Genomic DNA, 21,436 nt, shown 5'->3' with positions numbered 1-21,436 from the left:
TTAAGTGAACTTTTTGTGTGATTTATTTGTGATAAATCAAATTTTTTCTAATTTTTTTTAATTCTTAATTAATATATACAGTACTTTGCTTTAAAGTGGAAAAGCAAGAAATTTGAATAAATTTCTAGAATAAAAGAAAACAAAAAATACATTGAATTGATATCAATGATAACAGGAATCTCAAATCAATTTGAAATATGGTACAACTAAATGTAAATGTTTGAATAAATGAAAATTTTGCCAAAAATAAAGTAACAACTTTTAATGTGAAATGTGAATAATTTAATGAGATGATTATGAAACAATTCAATTTGTACAAAATGCCATTGATTTTTTACAATTAAAAACCTTAGTCACAATCTCAAACATCCAACCAGTCATAATTTTCTTCTAAAATAGCTTTTAAATCAATCTGCTGTGAAACATTATCTATTTCCATGCAATTATTTTCCTTAGAATCCTGTAATTCAGCATCACGATCCATGTCTGGTTCTGACTCATCTTTAGTATTAGCTTCATCCCTATATTATTTTAACAAACAATTCAGTTATTATGATAATGTGATTGACAAATCAACTAAATCATAAAAATATTAAATTACCGTTTTAATGGAATAAGTGTTGATGAGAGATATTCCTCAGCAAATGTGCTTAAAGGTGGCAAGAGATATGTAGGAGTATTTTTAATCTAAAAATTATAATAATAATGTTATATATACATTCTTTCTATATTAATAATTATTAGATGTATAAGATATAAAGAAAGCAATGTATGAAATTAACAATCCAAAATTGAACTTACCATAGTTAGTACATCTACTCCCAAAGTGCCATCCTGGTTAAAATTAGGCATTTTGTGTTGCACTGGTCCATGTGCCTGATGCTCTGCCATCAATCTTGCAAATGGAGTGTTGGGTTGATAATAGAACTGTTCAGAATTCTATTGTTCAATAAATAATAAAATACTTCAGAAAAGTGAAATTAAAAATTTTAGTTTAAATTATAAAAAAAGACAAAGAATCAATCAATTACCCATATCGGCAAGTTTTGTTTAGATTCAGTTTCCTCAGCTAGCATGATCAACTCCTAGAAAAATCAATGAATAGACTATCAGAACTTTTTCAAATCATGTCAATCAAATAACTTTCATTACTCACTTGTTTTTCATTCATATAATACAACTGAGAATATTTCTGCCATCCTTCCTCCTGTTCAGTTTTCCGGGGAAAAAATGTTGAATTGGTAACTGTTTCAGTATATGCATTTTTATGGGTGTATATTGGCTTTGGATTGTCTGGCGTAAAGACAAACACTATGGAAAGTTTACATTCCACAGTAAGTTTATTTTATATCAATTTGTTCAATTCTTAAAATAAAATTTCAAATATTTTGTATTTTTATGGTATTCTTTATTTTGAGGAAAAAGAAGATACCTGTTCTTTTTCCCTCAATATAAAAGGTATGGTTTTAATTAAACAAGAAAAAAGTAAACAAACTTACATTTTTTATTTTTGTCAAAAACAGTCATTATACTAGATTCTGGATCAGTTGTCAAACAGAAAGCTTGTATCCGAATTTCCAAAGTTACTATATTGAAAAATAAAATTTTATTGATAGAATTTCCATCACATTAAAAATAAATTATTCTCACATATTGATTACATTGCTATATTTTTTCTAATTTCTATTCATCCATTTTGAGTATAAATATAATTTATCAGTAGCAACATTAATTTTAAACCAAAAAATTATTCTTGTATGACAACATCACTCATGTTTTGAAAGCTTGAAACAGTCTTGAATGGCACTCTGTTTTTACAGAGTGCCATTCAAGACTAAAGAATACAATAGCTAAAATTACTTATTTTGCTATCTTTTACAACTTTTCAATTGACATTGTTGCTCTATTTCTCATGTATTAGAACATGTTCTTCACAGTCACTAAAAATCCTTATGCATTTAAATTTTATTATATTTTAAAAGTACTACTCACACAATACTGAATGAGACAAACATAAAAACAACCTTATTTTCAAACCAGTAAACAATTTTAATACATAGAACATTTTCAACCTTTAAATGGACTTGCATCAGATGATGTATTAATATGCTCTATTTTCAGAATGTAAGTTTCAATATAAATATTAAAAAATTTAAACTTTGGAACAACTTTAAAATTCACATGTCCTGAACAAATTATATTAAGATGTGTGGTTTTGTAAAAATTAAAATGAAAGGGTTAGTTTGTGTTATAAATAATATAAATTTTCTTTAATTAAAAACTCTATTTTTCTGAATTGTTCTTGATTCATCATAAAAAGATTGCCTGTAAGAAACCAAGTCCGAGCATTATTTTTATTTACTTTTATTTTTGCTTTTTATTATATTTTTGTTTGGGGCTTATGTTTTGTTAGGACGAAGGTTTCCTCACCATTCACCTTAGAAACTTAAAAATAGAAGAGAAACCAACTCACCGACTAGAGAAAAGTGCTGTAGGAAAAACTCGCACTCCTGAGCGGTAAAAAGTAAGTCCGCACCGAGAAAAGGGGGGAAGACCCCACAAGCATAACTTATGACCTTGCTAAACCTTAAAGAATAAAAACATCCCGAAAAATTGTCAAAAAGAATAATGTAAAAGGTTAGCAAGTATTGCCGGAAAATAGGCTGCCAGACAAATAGAAAAAGTTTATCGTTAGCAAATAAGTATGTAAATGAGGGGAGTGATTGCACTCAGAATTGTGATGCCATCTCACAGTATAAACTCCAAACCTCAAGTGAAGATGGACGAGGTGAGCTTCTGTTAGCAACGAGCTTCGTAGCAGCAAACGAGAGAGAGAGAGAGGTGAGCTTCTGTTAGCAACGAGCTTTGGTGAGCTTCGTAGCAGCAAACGAGAGAAAGGTCCGATAAGATAAAATAGTTCCAAGGCGATTTTGAAGTTATTCGATTTGTGGATCGAAGATTAGAGAAAGTCTTGAGAGTTGAGGAAAAGGGTTCCTAGTATATTGAGGTGACGATTAGGATCTTTAATTCATAAGAATTATTGTATATACATTAAGTCTTTGAAATTTTGTCGAATTCCAAAGGGGAATAGAATTAAGTTAGAAAATAGATTGATTTGAGTTTTGTCAGGTTGATTCTTATTGATTTTCATTGAATAAATTGTTACTTGATTTTTACTAAATTTTGTATATGGACCGTTTATTTTGAAAGTGGTGTAAGTCCATTTTTGGAAAAAATTGAGAAAACACATAATATACATACAATTTAGTGTGAACTTTTTATTTATAAACAATTTACACTTAACATTTTAAAATAACCATAAGCTTTGATGAATTGAAAATTTATCGGTAAATGACATTGCATAACCATTGATTTTGAAAGTGGTGTAAGTCCATTTTCTACAGTCTAAGCACTTGGGCTATCCATAAATTACATGTGCATTTTTCTGGAAATTTTTACTTTCCCCTCTTGTCCCAGTTTGTCCAAGTTTTTGTAACCCCTTTCCCTCTATGGATGTCCAACATAACTCTATCCCTGTTAAAACCTTCATCACTTTATGAATGATAGATACCATAAGTAGAAATGAAACATACAAGAAACTTTGAAATAAATATAATAAAATGCATATTGTATAAAATTTAATGAAATAAATGGATGTCCACTAATACTCAACCCTCCTTGTCCAACTTGTCTTAACCCCTCCCTCCCTTTCAGTGTGGACATCATTTAAAGACAGCCCCTTACAACAGAAGAGTAAAACTGTAAATATTACCAACAAATGTACAATTTGATGGACTAGAAAAAAATCCATGTAATGAATCTAAATGAAAAGCAGTGTCTAATGGTAAGCTCATAATAATGATAAATTTATCATAAAATAGTTTAACAATAAGTAAATATTTTTAATGTTCAGAATAAACAATACTATTTTATTTCTTGTTATTATATATGAACAAAATCAGAATAAAACGCAATGTGTTTCAAGTGACATTGAGTTTTACATAATAGAAATTTAATGAATTTTACAGTTTAGTAATTATGAAAGTGGTGTAAGTCCATTTATGGCCCAGAAAGAATATATTAGTTTGGATAAATTCACATAGAAGTCTTTATGCAATCAACTTACATATTTCTAAAGTCATAGAAACATTGTCAAACTTAGTACACTTTGTTTATATTTTTGAATCAACTAAAATGCAAATGTTTAAATATCTCGAAAGAAGAAAAAATGGACTTACACCACTTTCAAAATAAACAGTCCATATAGTTATTACTAGAATATTTATCAAATATTTGATTTGTTATTGACAAACTTTGTCATTATTTAATTCGGTGCACGCTTAAAGTCCAGACCTGGCACACTAACGCGAATCCGCGTAAAGTACCCGTTAGGTAACGGCTATTTCCGGCACACAGTCGTGTCGATAATCGTTGTAGAAAGTCGGAGAAAACTAATATAGTACTTTACATGCCAAGCAGTTGATATCTTCTCACAATATTTGAAATTGAGGCATTCTTCTCTTACTGAGTTTTATAAAACACTGTAAATGCTAACAAGTAAAATCTTTATGTCTGATCCCTCACAAGATATAACATGTGACCACCCTCTATTTCTCCATTCTCTTGACCTTTCACACCAAAAATTTAATAGCATTAATGCCCCTTATATACAAACTACTGTGCCAAATTTTGTTTCTTTATCTTCACCCATCCTGAGATATTAAGCAAAATAGATGCCAACACACACATCCATGGAAATTTTTTGGAAGATGACATACAAGGACACAGACAGGGCACAATTCATTCACCATTCAAGAGAGTTTTCCCAACTCAAACATCTTCTAAAGCTAGAAATTTATAAAGTAAGCAGGATTAACTTGGCTATTAATTAGAGATAATACCATCCTGTCACAAATCTTGAGTTTATTTGAGATCGAATATTGTTGTTCTAACTTATGAAACAAAGTGTTCACCAATATTAAATCAGACATTGATTCTTTTGTAATTTAAAAATAACATTTCATTCCATGTTCCATTTCCAAACATCCTTTGTAACCTGAAGATGGTTACTCAATGCAACTGAAAATGTTTGTTTACCATTAAATTCTTAAGTTTTTCTTGCTGGATTTTTGATTTTGTAGGTTTTATATAAGTTATCCAATTCTGTGTGTTTTTTTACGAATTATTAAGCACTCATTTCAAATATATTGTCATCAACCAAACTAATATCTAATTGATTTTGTATAAATTTAAATTTATATAATATAGTTGATTTAAAATTTATAAATCTTAATAGAAATATTTCTCACCTTTTAAAGTTAACAAGTTCCATACTTCTATACATTCTTTAGATACACATACCAACAGGTGACTACATGTATCTCTACCAAATGCCATCTCACTGTAAATATTCCAAAATGATTTAATATCACATCAGAATAAAAATGAAATTTTGACTAAAAATATTATTTACCGAATAGTTCTATCTTCACCCAACATATAAAGATTTTTCAGATGCTTATTTGTTTCTGAATCCCAGAGGGTAATTATGTACTCAAAAGCCACAGCCAACATTGAACCATCCTCTGAAAATTCGGCACAGGTGGGAACCAGGTTAGCATAATCATCTTCATAAAAACAGTTCCACGTTTCTTTGTCCTCTAAATTAAAAATATTTTAATTAAATATAATAGTATGAAAGTCTTAAATAAATAATTCTTACCATCATCATCTTCATCTGTGAAAACAGACCATAACTTAAAAAAGTTATCCTCACTAATTGTCACTGCCAAAGGAGTTGGAAATTCAGTCTTAGGTCGAAACTTTATTGATTTTACTCTTTTCTTATGTGGAAGAAATATATTAGTGTTAAGTTGATATCTAAAAAAAAATATTTTAATTAAACTCATGTGCCATTCTGATAGAATCTATTAAATTAATTCTAGAAATGGCTCTCTTCAAATTAAAAAAAAAAAAAAATATACAGTATATATATATATATATAAAATTATTGGTAATACGACTGAACAATAACTTATCATTACTTCAATGCTAATTATGAATTTTATTAATGAAACACATATCTAAAACACTTGCACAAAATTGCATGTTTGCTTAAAAATCTTATCTGCAGACTAGCAATTCCATTTTCATTTAAGCTAAATAAAAAACAAAAATAGCTTCAATCTAGCTTCTAAAAAGTATAAAGCATATATTATTTTTACATTTAATTTTAAAAAATTTTGTTACTTAAATAATAAAAATTTCTTTTTTAAATTAATCATTATTACATATGAACTGTAGAAACTTTACTCCAGTTCTGACAAATAAAAAAATTCAATGACCAGAAAATTCTTATCATCAAAGATTTTAAACTATCAGTGTAATTTTAATAATAATTAAGCTGCATAAAATATTTTAAACACAGAATAAACTTATACAGTATTATTTTCAAATAATATAAATATTATATTCTAATAACTCTTCACAATAAAATCTAAAGTAAAAGAATTAAGAAGTTATTCAAATTTTTCAATAGAAATGTTGTTCTCTTCATAAAAATGTTAAGAAAATATTCTGTTGTATTTTCAGACAAGCAATATTTTTTTCCAGCAAAACAAATATTGATAACTATGACCCCATACAGTCCAAGAAAAAACAAAGAAAAAAAAAACAGATTTTAAGATAGTGAAAAAGTAATATATCTATATACAATAGAGCAAGGGTGGGCAACCTTTTTTATAACATGGTCCAGAATAAATTTTACGTTTTTTCCGCGGGCCATAGTAGTTAATTGACACCTTGTGACCTGTAAATTTTTAGTCTGCAAATATGAAATAAATAAATAAATAAATAAAAAGAAATTAATTACTACAGTCGACCCCCCTATAACACTGTTGATTATTCCGTTTTATATGAATTCCATGTTGTATGAGTCACTTAGATTTTACAAATGCGTGTGCCGGGCTGTGAACGGCTCACCTATTTGTAAAATCTAAGTGACTTTAAACACAATAAAAACAGCACTATGTAGTTGGATACGACAGACATTACATTTTCTAATTGCATAGCTTTTGCACATAGATTTTCTTGATGGATGATGCGATGAGATATAAATAATTTAGAAAAATTCTGTTCTCCCATTTTTTGTTTGAATAAAGAAATGACTCCCTTATTTTTTCCTGTCATTGCTGCCGCAACACTTCAGAAAATAATATTCAATTTAAACTAGACGAATTACATCGAAAAATATTTATTTATAATTTCTTCTAAACATCTCGCGGGCCGGATAGAAACTCTTCGCGGGCCGTAACTGGCCCGCGGGCCGGGGGTTGCCCACCGTTGCAATAGAGCATTTAATTATCTAAAATAATTAGGATTAAACAATTTCAGATAACCCATCACACTTGGTAAGGAAAAAATAAAAGAAGATGAATATATCAAAAGATAGCTCAATAGAAGACCTACAGAAAATAGCCGACAATTATTATGTATAAACTTTATAATTTCCAAAATTAATTAGTTTACACACTTCCTATTAATCAAATTCAGCAAATGAGGTCTCAAATAAACATCATAATCTCTAGATGTACAGAAAACTATAAAAAAATTTCATTAAATATAAAAAATATATCGCCTCTGTGTTTAAAATTGTGGACTGTCAACTGGAGCGAACGACAAATGAATAAACGAAAACAAAGTATTGTTAAACGTTGCAATTTTATATTTTTATATTTAATTAAATGTAATACCGTCGGCCATGTTTATATTTATTATTTTTCTTTAAAAAAATTTCAATATATTTCAAATTATATAAGGCTCCAAATAAATTTTGATCTTTATATTTATAAAAAATGTTTTATGTTTTGTAATATGACTATTTGTGTTATAATAGGCTTCACTTTAGATGATATAGAATATCATCAAAGATGTTAAAATATTAAATTTATTACATGTTTTACTTTACATACTAAAATTATTTTATACTCTTTACAGTTTGAATAACTATTGAATAAAATACTGGAGGTTGCAAGTATATACCAACCAACATGGTGTACATTGTTGTGGCAACATAGTAACTCACACATGTTAGTGTTTTGTTAAATACAAGGTTAGTAAGTTATTACTTTTGCTTCAAGAAGCAATTATCATGCCTAGTGGATGTTAGAAAAAGGCATCACCATCTTTTTTCTAATTAAGTTGCCAGTCTGTAAGAACTGTAAAGAATTTTAGACATTAACTTGGCCAACTTTTTTAACTTTTTTAAAACTGTGTTAACTTCAACTAATAATATTTTTCACAATATTGGTAATTTGACTGCTAGATGTAGTTATTATTCAGCTTTACACTTTTGTTGTGAAAAAAATTTCCGTAGTAGCAATATAAAGTTGAAAGGTTCACATGGTACAAACTCAAATGAACATATAACAGGTTCTCTGGTGGTGTAATGAAATTAAAGGATTCAAAATTAGTATGAGTGAAATGTATAATCTTGGACAAAAATAATTTTAGTTTTTTCACATATAGTTTTTTCATAATCCTAGCAATTTTTTCACAATATACCATAGAAGGTTTGGAAGAATATAGCCAATAATAGTAACAGAAATATAGCCTGATATATCTAATCTGGCCTTTAAACATTTAGCTTTTATTAATATAACTATCAAGCTTACATGTTGTCTGTGTATACACATACACACACAACACACTCATTTTTTCTTCCATAATGACTTCTTCAACTTGAAATAATGGAAATGTCAAAGTGAAGGACATGTAAAAAATGAGCAGATATCACTCATTTGATAATGAAATTATTCAACCTTTGATGATATTTATGACTGAATAGCTTACTAGTGGCCAAGTGGATGAAATCACTGTAAGAAGTCAAGTCCAAATGTTCACTTTTATTTTCATGATTTTTTTTATTTAGTTATCATTATTATTTATTTTGGAGATGTTTTATTTTGCTTATAAAACAAAACTTCACACCTTTCCAGACAAAATTCTAAAATAATGAAAACATTATCATGATGAAAACATGATCATAATGCCAACACTGCCAATCTATCAACAGCATCTCAGATTAAGCAATCTCTGAGTAGAGTTAAAGAATTTTATCTCAGTTTTGTTGCTGATTCTTAAGAGTCAGAGAAACTTTTTTTGGAAAGATTGGAAAGACAATTATAACTGAAAGATTGCAAAGGAAAAAAATAATTGCTAATTTATAAGTATGTAAATGAGTTAATTGGTGTGGCATAGTTAATTGTGACGTCACACCAAAGTGTATAAAAATAACTCTAGTGACAGTGAAGATGACAAGGTGAAGCTTCTGAGTACAAGTGAGGCAAGTTCCAGAGCAAGTTCAATTTGATGAAAAAGATCTGGCATTTTTGGTGCGACGGTTAGGCAGTTTAGATCATAAGAATTTTTTTGTTGTTTATTAGTAATTTAGTCTGAGTTATTTTTTCAGTTTTTGCAGAGAGTTAATTTTTAAGCTAGATTTAAGTTCTTCAATTGTTGGAAAATATTTACAAACATTTGTTTTTGGTTTCGTGTTTGATTTGAATTAATTCTAGTTCCGATATTTTATAACTTTGTTTTGTTAATTTAATTCCATGTTTTTTTTATTAATCTCCTGTACATAGTTTGTCAACTCATAAAATTTTCAATAAATGTTTGTTTTTTTTTTTATACTGACAGTCAATTATTTTGGACATTTTTTACTTTAACTGTTGTTCCAAATTAATCTGTTTGTGTTAGTTTTACCTTTTTTATGAAGTCCAGGCCTGGCAACCAACTAAGTATATTGCTGTTTTTATGTAACACCATTATATTAAGTTATCTCTGGGCTACTGAATGGTGTGTTACATCACTAAACACTGATAACTGATCAAGGGTTTGTATCTCATCAACACGTTGGTCATGTGGAATTTTCCAGACTTTTTTTCATGTATAACACCTTAACAGAGTCATATTCCAGTAGAAAGTCCTCCTGGAAGGCATTCCTTCTTGGAAGATTGTCCATGCCTTATTTCATTCATCCATCCAATTGACTGAATGCAAGAGTAATCACTGAAATATGAAGTTAGCCAAAACAATCACAAAATAAATCTTTTCCCAGACTTAATTGGATCTAAGAATGATTTTCCATTGAATCAGCAAGAAATATGTTAAAGAGCATGAAACATGCATATAAATAAATAGAAAATGAGCAGGACCCATAGAGAAGTTCATAAATTGAGGTAGTGATCATCATGTTCAATGACCAATTAGAACTTTTCTTATATAAAAGTTTGAAAAACTTACTTTTGAGATTCTTCGATGAATTTCCAGAATTTTAATCTAATATGTGGACTTAATTCTGTGTCATCCCAATGTTCAGCAGTAGCTAACCACATTCCATCACTATCAATATCTACTGTATCAATAATTGTATTTATAACATCTGCATCTCTGTCTTTAGATATGTAATTCTCACCAGTAACATTAATCTTTGTGATAAAAAGAAAAAAAACCATAAATAACAAAACTAATTGAAATTAATTATAAGGTTTATTACTCACACTGAATAAATGACGATCCTCATCTGGATTGTAAAACTGAAGACATCCTGGTTTTCCTTTTAAGACTAGAGCATGATTCTTTGGATCATATAATAAAATATTTAATGCTGAATATTCATTCAAGCCAAACATACAGTTCTGGGTAAGACCCTGGAATATTTGTTCTATTTTGTTTTGATTATTGATTAGATTAATTCCTATAAAAATAAAATTTGACATTTATGACAACTGTTACAAATTCTTAATGTTTAACATAAAATGAAAAAATAAAAACCATTATCAATATGTGAAGAAGCTATATATGCATTATGAGCAGAAACAGTGATATATTTTATAGGATATCCCATACGAGGAAGAAAATGCTGAACATCTGTTCCAATTTTCCATTTTACTAGAACACACTCCCCACCTCCAGAGTATAAATGACTTCCTAATGAAGAATTTAAATTTTTTAAAATGAAGTTTAAAGCAATAAACTAAAATTTTAAAATATTTACCTTCAAAGGAAAAAACCAAATCTTCTACTGGTAATGTATGCCAATGATATACAGATCTGCTTGGTTGATTTGACTTCAAAAAATCATTCCTATCAGCATAAAAATTTTAAACATTTACAATAATAATTCTGATCAAAAAAATAATATGCAAGTTTCATCATAAATGCAAAATAATGATTAAAAAATTAAGATTAAATATCAAATAAATTTATTAAAAAATTACAAAAATTGCTTGTCTATTGTGTTACATCCATCATTTTTATAATATGAGACTTCTCATACAAGTACTCCTCAATTTACGACCTATCTGCTTAAAGACCACTTGCACTTACGACCAACCGAGTTTCGACCTGCAATTTGTGAAATCCCCTTTCTCAGCGGCGATTGGTGACATGCTCACTGAGCGTAGTATAGGCTTGCTATGGATTTTTTAGTCAGTTTGATGTAATTTAAACAATTGCAGGCCTTGCCAATGCACTTAATTTAGATGTTGAAGTGGAAGACATTGCTGAATTAGTGGATTATGCCAATGGAGAGCTAACAAATGAAGATTTAATAGAGTTAGAAGCGATGCAGTTTTTGGAAGAGGAAGAAGACAAAAGAAGTGAAGAAGAAATTCACAGTACATGGGTTAGCTGGTGTGTTCTCCAAAATTAATGCGGCTATGTTCGAACTTGAGGCTATATATCCTAATACTGAACGTTTTAACATAAAGTTGAACATGGGATGAGTGAACTTTTAAAGTGCTATAGAGAAATTTATCAAGAAAAAAAAATGATTACAACGCAAACCAGTTACGAGTTTCTTTTTTACTGTTACATCAAAGACCTCCGCCCTTGAAGGCACAACTTTTATTTCATCATTGTCATCTCATTTACCTGGAAAAAACCCTCTACAGATCCAGATAACCAAATAAACAAATGATAACATGTACATATGCATGACTTTTTATGAATAAATTTGAAGTTTGTTGCATAATTTTTATAATTTTACAACAATCCTATATTCCTGGTGCAAGCTCCTCGCTTATTGACCAATTTGCTTAACGACGTAGTCGAAGGAATGGAACTCAGTCATAAAGTGAGGAGTACCTGTATTATAAAAATGACACTTCCCTTAATATATTTTTTCAAACAAAAACAAGTCTTTTTAAATTCGACTGTTATGATAATATATAATACTTTCAAAATTGATTGTGACCAAGTAATTAACAGGTCCATGAACAGGGTTTTTAAAAGAGATGAGTTTTAAAAAATTTTTTACAACAGTTTATTAATTTTTATAAAGTATCAGTAGGTTATAGGTTTTTGTATATTAATTTTATTTAATTTTTTAAATTCTTACCAAATGGCATTAAACACCCAGTGTGCATGGCCTTGTAAGGCACCACATACATTCCTAATAATATACTAATATATTAGGAACACTTCCACAATATATATTATATCATCTTATATACATGGATGACAAAAAAACCCTACATATCAATATAAGCATAGTTAAATCACCTATTAGAAGTTATACATACTTATTCCACTGAAATTCAAATGACCTAGACCAGGGGTTGGCAACCCCTGGTCTAGGTCATTTGAATTTCAGTGAACAAAGTATGTATAACTTCTTATAGGACCTGCGCTCTTTTAATGCATAATTGTGGCTATTTTTGGCTTAGCAAATAATATACATATAACAAAATAAAATTTAAATTTAAGTAAAAGAAAAAGATAACCAGGGCTTAAAGCAGTCATGGCAGTGAAAAAAAGTGAGAAAAGAGAGTTCACACTGAAAAAAAGCTAAAATAGCTAATAAAGTTAAAGTGAACTAAAAGAGACGTTATTAAAAAAAATACAGAAACATGCAATGTTATTGATACAATATGTGCATGTATGATATTAGATTGATTATTAAGTGGACTGAAAAAATTAAATATGAAAATAGGCTGAGTTTATATTCCAGAAAAGTGACCAGTAAGACTGCATTAAGCCAGAATGGGCCTACGTTAAGTTTTCATGTGCTTCATATGGAGCTCCCACTGTTATACAGCAAAAGAAATGGAAGAGTAACATAACTACCAGCATGTGTCTCCATATAACATGCCAAATCTCAAATGCCATTTACTTGAATGTACATTTTTTGATTTCTTGTTAAAAAAATTTGTAATTAAAAAAGTTTTTCTTTTGTTTAAGTCATGCTGAGGTTTCTGCACTTCTCTTGTTTTCTCTTCTTCATCACATTGAATTTTCTTTGCACCTTCCAATAGCCCATGGGCAAGCAACGTTGTTTTTCTCAACAGCGTTTTGTAGTCTATTATTGGCTTCTTCAAAAACTCTACACCTCATTTTCCTTTGCATTTCTTCTTCTTTTTTTCCTTCAGCTCAACTTCAAGAGTATCAATTTTCTCTCTCCTGTTTAGGTGCTTTTATTTTATCCTCTTCTTTTCTCTCCCTTCCTTCTTGTTCTTTTTTTTTTTTTTGCTTTACTTCTTCTTTCAGTTTACTTTGCTTGTCCAAAAAAGCTTTGTAAGTAGCATATGCATTGTTAATTGACAAAGAAGTTACTTGGGTTGGCCACCCAAGTAACTTCTTTGTCATTGGCACCAAAAAGGCATTATTGTTGTATACACCAAGTCCATCTTTTACTATCAACAATGAATTCATCATTCATTTTGACAGAGACTCTGTCTTCTATCAGAATTCATGTAGTAATGGAGAACTCTTTCAACATCTGCATTGCCATGACTGAGAGCCAACAACCCTTTGACTACTTTAGCAACAATTGGGTATTTTGGCATCCCAGCAGAATTCTTCAGGTCAAATAAGTGCTTATAATTGTATTATTTTAAACCAAATAACTTCTAAAGAATTCTAATTTGACCTGGAAATAATTTAATTTTTTCCATTGGTATTTTTTTAATCATTTTATATAGTTTTATGACACCATGTCTCATATAATTTTTATACTTTTTTAATTTTATGAATGTAAAAATGCAAAAAGACTGTAATATATAAATTAAAGAATTTTTGTTTATTAACTTGCATCTAGGCATGTATGTATCCAGCAAATACATGGCATTTTTTAAATTAAATTTCTCAAAAATAAACAACAGTTGAACTGCAGGCTTTCTAGTATTCCTCAACTGATATGCTCTGAAGTGATTCCCAGCTTATGACCTTTTTTCCACAGAAATTTTACAAAAACCAATATCTTACCACCACTTGCAGTAAATTTTCTCGCAACATGAGTGTGCTGTACTAATCACAACTGTTATTTTATTAAATCACAATTGGTGCACATAACAATGTAGAATATTTAACCTTTACCATAATGCTATACATTCTATCTTTTTCTCCTGGTTTCAATGACAGGATCAATCCCAATTCATTTCAAATAAGTCATTGCAGCTGTTTTGACAATGCCGTGATTTCCTCGCTTCAGTGTTATCCCCCACTGTCTCCCGATCAATTGCAAGATAAGAAATTTAACACTTTCAATTTTGCATCAATTAAAATTTATGTTCATTACATAGCAATACCAGTTAGTAATTGTGACCCAAACATTTATTTGGTAATTTTATCAATATTTTTAAAATGATTAAAAATAAAATTACAAAATTTATTATTGGCAATACTAGTTGCCAAATCTAAAACAAAACATTCACCTGAGTACAATAAAACAATTTGTTAGTCATTCAACTCCACATCTGACAAAGAAAGCAGCTTATGAAAAAGTAATAAAATGATTAGCAGTTTGTTGCCCTTCAGAGTGGGGGACCAGCAGAGTCCCCCACTGTGAAGGGCAACAAACTTGTTTAAGTCATGCTGAGGTTTCTGCACTTCTCTTTCACAATACACACAGTACTTTCAAGGGAAAAAATATACAAAGCTTTACTACCCTGAAGTTAAAAAATAATACAATCTCTTGAAATTTAAATATGACATCAATAAGTAAATGATGAAATTATTTATAGAGTGTTGATATTTGATAAAATTAGTTTTTTGCATTTACAGATCAAATTACAGAAAATATAAATAAAAATCTAAGTTTTTAAAAACTAAAATCATACAATTTCACTTACATCAAGATTACAAACAATGAAGATGCAACACACGCTTTTTATTTTTATAATGGCTTTGTTTTATTCAGACACATAGATATTATTCCTATATAGATTTATTAATTATTATAAACATATGTAATTTTAACAATGTAATAATAAACATGTGTAATTTTACACNTATTATAATTAGATATTATTCCTATATAAACATATTTTAATGTAATTTTACACATAATGTAACACACTAATTAAACATCTGAAATGAAAAAGTAATTTAATCCAGTCCCACTGCCATATTAATTAAATTAATGCACCACAATAATTGCTTCTGAACACATCACGTTGCATCAAATTAAATAATTTATAAAAATTAAAATAATAAATATGTTTATAAAATAATTGACTATATCAGTTTGCAATAATAATGTAAAACACACTACAGTGGGTGATCGGTTAACGAACATAATCCGTTCCAAGACTTTGTTCGCTATCCGAATTGTTCGTTAACCGATTATCGATTTACCATAGGTTTTAATGGGAATTTAATTAATTCGTTCTGGAGACACCAAAAATAAACAAATATATACTTTCTTACTACGTTTATTTATATGTAATAATAAAAATACATACATACATAGTCTTACATTTTTATTAGTCATGTTTTTTCCATTTGAAAGGGTTAAATAATCTGTCTAATGTCGATTGCTTTTCTCTCTTCAGGATTTTTCGTAAGTAGTTATTAATAGCATTGCAATTGTAGAAATCCCCAAGCCTCAACCTGATTTGGATGCCATTCTATGATCATTATTTTGACATCCTCCTACTACTACAAAAGATCTTTAACAACAGATATCGGCATTAATCCTCTTTTTCAGAAGAAAACATATCTCGCCGAGTTTCTTTGTGTTCTTCATTCAAGAGTTCTTGGCGTTCTTCTGTCGTCAGATCCGTTTCGGATTCCATTATGAACTCTTCGATGTTCTTTATATCTCAGATGTGATTTTTGTTACTCCTTTAGCTGCTTGAGTCTTCTTGATAATACAGTATCTTTCTTAGATAAGATTTAACTACGGCCTATTCTAGACCTGTTCAAGCCATACTGCCCAGAAACATTAGGCATTTTCTGCCCACTCTCTACCTTTGCTATTATACTCTGACCTTTCGAAAAGAAAAACAAACGCAAAACTTAATGAGTGCCTACCCGACAGTCTTGCGAATACATAAAAGAATTGTTTCTGTCAGAAAAATAAAAGACTGGAATTAAAAGGAAGAGTTTCAAAGTTCGGAGGAATACTATCCGATCGGTATATACCAGCTTGAGCATCGATGTCGACGTCTCCCACGCTCCGAAAGGTTTCGAATTGTTGCCCTAAGGCAAGGGAAGACCAATCGGTATTCATTATTTTACATCGCTTCTTTTTGTGTTTGTTCTATGGGGTGTTCGTTGTCCGAACATAAAAATCTTTCGCGAAAGTGTTCATTATCCGATCACCCACTGTATATAGTTTAGCATTTCCGATAATTTTTAATTTATTTTTGAATTTTAAAATCTAAGAAAAACATATTTTTAAATTAAGTTTTATGCATTTATATCTGCAAATAATGCAAAAATATAAGAATCCATCAAAAAAAGTTAATTAATAATAATTAAAATTGAAAAAAAAAAAAAACTTTCAAGGTAAGGAAACTAGTAAAAAGTCAGGTATGCGATCACGTGACATCCATCTTCCCATTTTGTGTAACAAATGGTCAAGGTTGAAATAAAAGCTTAACTTCAGTAGAAGTAATAACAAACATCAGCGTGTGTCTAGGACAATAAATTTGAACAGGAGCGAAGATGAAACATGACACCATGTAATTTATGCTGATTACCTTCTAGTATTAAAAAATTAAAATCTTCAATAAATTATAAGTAAATTAAATATTTTTTTTCACTGAGTTTGAAAAGCTAGATTAAAGTGAAAATTGTGGTTTTTTTGATGTTAGATATTTACAAATTAATTTTTTAATTTGGTGCTGGATTGACTACAAGTGTGCAATTTATATTTTAATTTATATTTGAGCATGCGCATGACAGGTTGGAACCAAATGCTTCATAGCATTTATTTATATGTTTCTTGTAGCTTGATTATTGGAAGATTGCATGGAAATCTTTACTAGATACACTGATGTTGGAAGCACACAATGTGCAGAAAAGCTCCAAGTCAGACAACCTACATCCCCATGATGACACCACAAAAACATTTGAGTTAGTTTTAAGAAGCAAACCTTCCCTAAGCATGCACTTTGCCTTGCTCATGGTTTACCAGTGGTGTGCTGTGACATTTGATGATAGGGAAGCTGTGTTTCTGTAAAAGGCAGACTTCCAGGAGCAATTAACTGATTGCCCCTGGAAGTTGGCTTCAATCTTATAATTTTTTTCACATGTATATAAATCTGTAATAAAATAAATAATGCAGTTATAATAAAATATCAATTTTAATTAATTCAAAGTACAGTAAGACCCCACTTAACACTGATTTGATATAACGTGGTCTGCTCAAAGCCTTTAAAAAAGCTCAAAATTTACGCCGATTCAAATTAATGTTGCATTTCATTGATTTGTATATAATACAATTATTCCCAAACAGGAACCAATTGGCAAAAGGTGGCAATTTGTTGTAGTGCTGTACTTTCCTTAAATCTATGTTGTTTTGTGCAACTTTGTAAAAAATATAACATCATGGATACCATAGGAAATATCGACTTCGCTTGGCAAGAATTAACTGATAAATGCACGAACAAAGTGTGGAAAAAGTTATGGCTGAAGGTATCCAAGAATTCTCAACGGGAAGAGCGTAATCAATACAGCAGGACTAGATGTAGACAAGCAGGATATTGGGGAGTTACTGCAGGTTTCTGGTGAGAGCCTTACCAATGACAACCTTCAAGAACTGGCAGAACAAGGAATTTGTGTAGAACTGGAAAATTGTGACTCTGAAAATGAAGAACCCCAAAAAATTTGTCTACAGATTTTCTTAGTAAAATTTTTTTTAATGATAACCGAAATCATTGATCAAATTGTAGCAAATAATTCAGATTTTGAAAGGAGTGCAAAAGCAAAACAAGGCATTTTGGATGCAATCTTCTGCTACCGACATTTGCTTAAGGAAAGAAAAAAGCGACAAATGAAACTACGCGATTCTGTTGCAAAAAACAAGATTTTCAGAAAAGTCAGGACATTTGTCATAAAAAAATGAACTTTACATTTCCGTGTGCATATGTTTGTGTGTTATTTAACATATATATTATTATGCAAATTAATATAAAAATAATTTAAAATTATAGTAAAATTTATTTATCTGTGGTTGCATGTTCCCCTTTCCCTATTTACTCCATGTTAAAATGATCTCATTTAATGCTGTTTTAATGTGCTTTCTTACCACACCAGGTTGTATATACTCCAAACCAACAACTACCTACAATTAACCATTAACCGGTGCGAAATTCTTTAAAATCAGTGAACGTTTTCGATTCCCCTCCTGGGATCTTCTTCAGGCTTACTTCTTTATAGCTTTCGTTATAACCGGATTCTTTAATTCGAATGTTTTTGAAAAAACGTAACGTGCCATTTTTCGAAAAAATTTCCGAAAACAAAAGGAATCCACGTGTTATTTCAAATGTAATTTTCTACCAATGGGAAATCGTTGTGTGCATTACGTCATAAAATTTATTTTATACAATATATTATGATTTATCGTCAATAAAAATTGCCATGCTGCAGAGAGATTTATTTCTTCTTTGAAATTAATGCATGCGGATTTACGATCGGCTTTAAAGATTTCCAGTGCCTCCAAAGTTCTTAGTTGTTCCGTGTGTTGGGTGGTGCGAATAACATGCGCTTCATCGAAGAAAGGTGTGATGTCCGGGTTTGTCGCATACGTAGATAGGGCCGTCGTACATTTATTATGTTCGATGTCTGATTTATGTTCTTTTAATCTTGTGGCCAATGAACGCTTGGTGGATCCGATATACACTAAAGGCCTATCCCATCTGTTATCTTTTAATGGAATACTGTATATCCCTGGAAGCCTATTTGGGTCTGAATTGTCCTTCCCGTTCCTTAATAAACTGTAAATGGTTGGGTTTCTTTTGTATGCAATATTAATTCCTTTTATTTTTGCAATTTTTTCGTACATTGCCTTTAGATGCGGGTTATACGTTATTGGTACCCTCTGTACGCTATCTTCATTTCCATTATTTAGTACCTCTACCTTTTCTTCTGCACCATTCTGCAAATGCCGGTGCTGCTTACATAAACCTTTTATCATATTGTTGTAACCATGCTCTTTAGCTATCTTCCTAATGTAATTTAATTCTCGTTGGAGGGCTTGGGAGGTGGAAGAATGTGTATATGCTCTTTCTACTAATGCTCTAAACGCCGCTATCTTGTAAGAAAATGGGTCACAAGATTCATAAGGTATATACGTTGATATCGCTGTAGGTTTTCTGTATACATAAGTTTGTACCGCCCTTTCTTTCATATCTATGCCTATATCCAAGAAGTGTACTTTATCCTTACTATGTTGTTCCAGTTCCACTACGAGGCCATATGGGTTGTTGTTCATTGATTCCATAAATGTTTATGACGTAATGCACACAACGATTCCCCATTGGTAGAAAATTACATTTGAAATAACACGTGGATTCCTTCCGTTTTCAGAAATTTTTTCGAAAAATGGCACGTTATGTTTTTTCAAAAACATTCGAATTAAAGAATCCGGTTATAACGAAAGCTATAAAGAAGTAAGCCTGAAGAAGATCCCAGGAGGGGAATCGAAAACGTTCGCTGATTTTAAAGAATTTCGCACCGGTTAATGGTTAATTGTAGGTAGTTGTTGGTTTGGAGTATAACGCTGTTTTGCTTAGTGTTTTGTTGTCTAGGAACACATCCCCCGCGTTAAGTGGGATCTTACTGTACGTTAAAATATGAAAATAAACACACAATGTGTATTTATATTTTAGAAAATACAAGGGAAGTGGTGCTTCCACAGATGGCATACCACTGTGGTTTACTTTAGGTTATAGTTTCTGTCGAAATGAAAAATGAAGAACAATGTTAGAAAGCAGAAAACCATGGTGCATGCCAAATATATAAGCACCCACTTAAAACCAAACTTTTGTCTTTGTCTAATGATTGTGTCTACAGAAGTTATTAATATTTAAAATACTAGTTTAAAATCTTGTACTTTCTAGCACGAGGTTCACTCAATTTTTAATTTTACAAAGTACTAGAAAGATACAAGCTTTTAAACAAGTGTCCTACAATGTTTTATTTAATAATAACAGTAGAAATCAAATTTATTATTTATCAACAATTATTATTTTTGGTTTATCTACACTAGTCAAGAACGAGTGATGTCATCGTTTAAGCTAAAGAATAGTAGAAATATTGTAAGAAAATATATATAAATAATAGTAGAAATATATATAAGAAAAAGAATAGTAGAAATTCAGAAAGTATTGGATTCTATACGATTTTTCATTGCTAAAACAAAAGAAAGAAAGAAATTTTATTTAATACTAACAGTAGAACTGTTAGTATTAAATAAAATCTATTTCTTTCTTCTGTCCACTGCACTTAAATAAATACAAATGCTAAAAATAATGCCATACAAAAATCACTCTTAACACCAAACTATAGGTGTACTTATGCCTTAGTGCCGTATGATTGTATCAAAGTGCTGCGGAGATCAGTATTTCACAGGAATATAAGTAAGGATAACTCACATGCAAATTCCTACAGCATGTACAGAGTAGCAAGCCTTGAGAAGCTCCTCATTAGCCTATACATGTACATGTGTAAACAACAGTGCATTATCATGTGCACACGGTCACATGATAAGGCATATGGGGGCATGCTGGTCACTATTTCGCACCCAAGCACATTTATGAAAAAAAAATTCCACATGGAAAGTAAAAAAGGTGAGTTTGCCACAGAAAAAGCTAAAAAAGCAAATCACTTTAAGCCCTGTAATAATCTCATAATTGTAATTTGTGAAATAGTAAAAACTTACCATATTAGAATCTGTCCTGAATCATCTCCAGTTGCTAGAATTATTTCAGAAGGATGACATGCCACACAGGTTAATTTTCTTATTCCAGTTATATGCCTGAAATAATTTTAATAAAAAAGTTACTTCAAGAATTTCAAATCAGAAAAATAATACTATATTGATAGAGTTTGATTTTTGAAGATCACTGATTTTCTATTTTTAGAAAATAATTTGTATCATATTCAGAATATGAAAAATGACCAGTGGTTATAAACATTAAGATTT

The 21,436-nt window shown here is 30.0% G+C and overlaps 1 protein-coding gene across 1 annotated transcript in view; it reads right to left on the bottom strand.

The window, feature by feature from the left end:
• Positions 1-259: 259 nt before the first annotated feature.
• Positions 260-21,436, bottom strand: part of LOC111637414 (WD repeat-containing protein 75-like) — a 43,657-nt gene continuing 22,480 nt past the window's right edge. Inside the window, exons 7-20 of the mRNA XM_023382900.1 lie at positions 21,173-21,268; positions 11,060-11,148; positions 10,837-10,992; positions 10,563-10,759; positions 10,306-10,490; positions 5,723-5,880; positions 5,474-5,660; positions 5,310-5,401; positions 1,500-1,586; positions 1,157-1,311; positions 1,032-1,085; positions 802-939; positions 602-687; positions 260-521 (exon numbers count right to left, since the gene is read on the bottom strand). Coding sequence (XP_023238668.1) covers positions 362-521; positions 602-687; positions 802-939; positions 1,032-1,085; positions 1,157-1,311; positions 1,500-1,586; positions 5,310-5,401; positions 5,474-5,660; positions 5,723-5,880; positions 10,306-10,490; positions 10,563-10,759; positions 10,837-10,992; positions 11,060-11,148; positions 21,173-21,268 — 1,840 coding nt within the window. The 3' untranslated portion in view covers positions 260-361. The remainder of the gene's footprint in view (positions 522-601; positions 688-801; positions 940-1,031; positions 1,086-1,156; positions 1,312-1,499; positions 1,587-5,309; positions 5,402-5,473; positions 5,661-5,722; positions 5,881-10,305; positions 10,491-10,562; positions 10,760-10,836; positions 10,993-11,059; positions 11,149-21,172; positions 21,269-21,436) is intronic.

The sequence above is a fragment of the Centruroides sculpturatus genome, unplaced genomic scaffold, assembly GCF_000671375.1.
Source record: "Centruroides sculpturatus isolate CEXI.00-Female unplaced genomic scaffold, Cexi_2.0 scaffold172, whole genome shotgun sequence".
Lineage (NCBI taxonomy): Eukaryota > Metazoa > Arthropoda > Arachnida > Scorpiones > Buthidae > Centruroides > Centruroides sculpturatus.
Note: the sequence above shows the minus strand (reverse complement) of the source record. Positions and strands in the feature narration are given on the sequence as shown.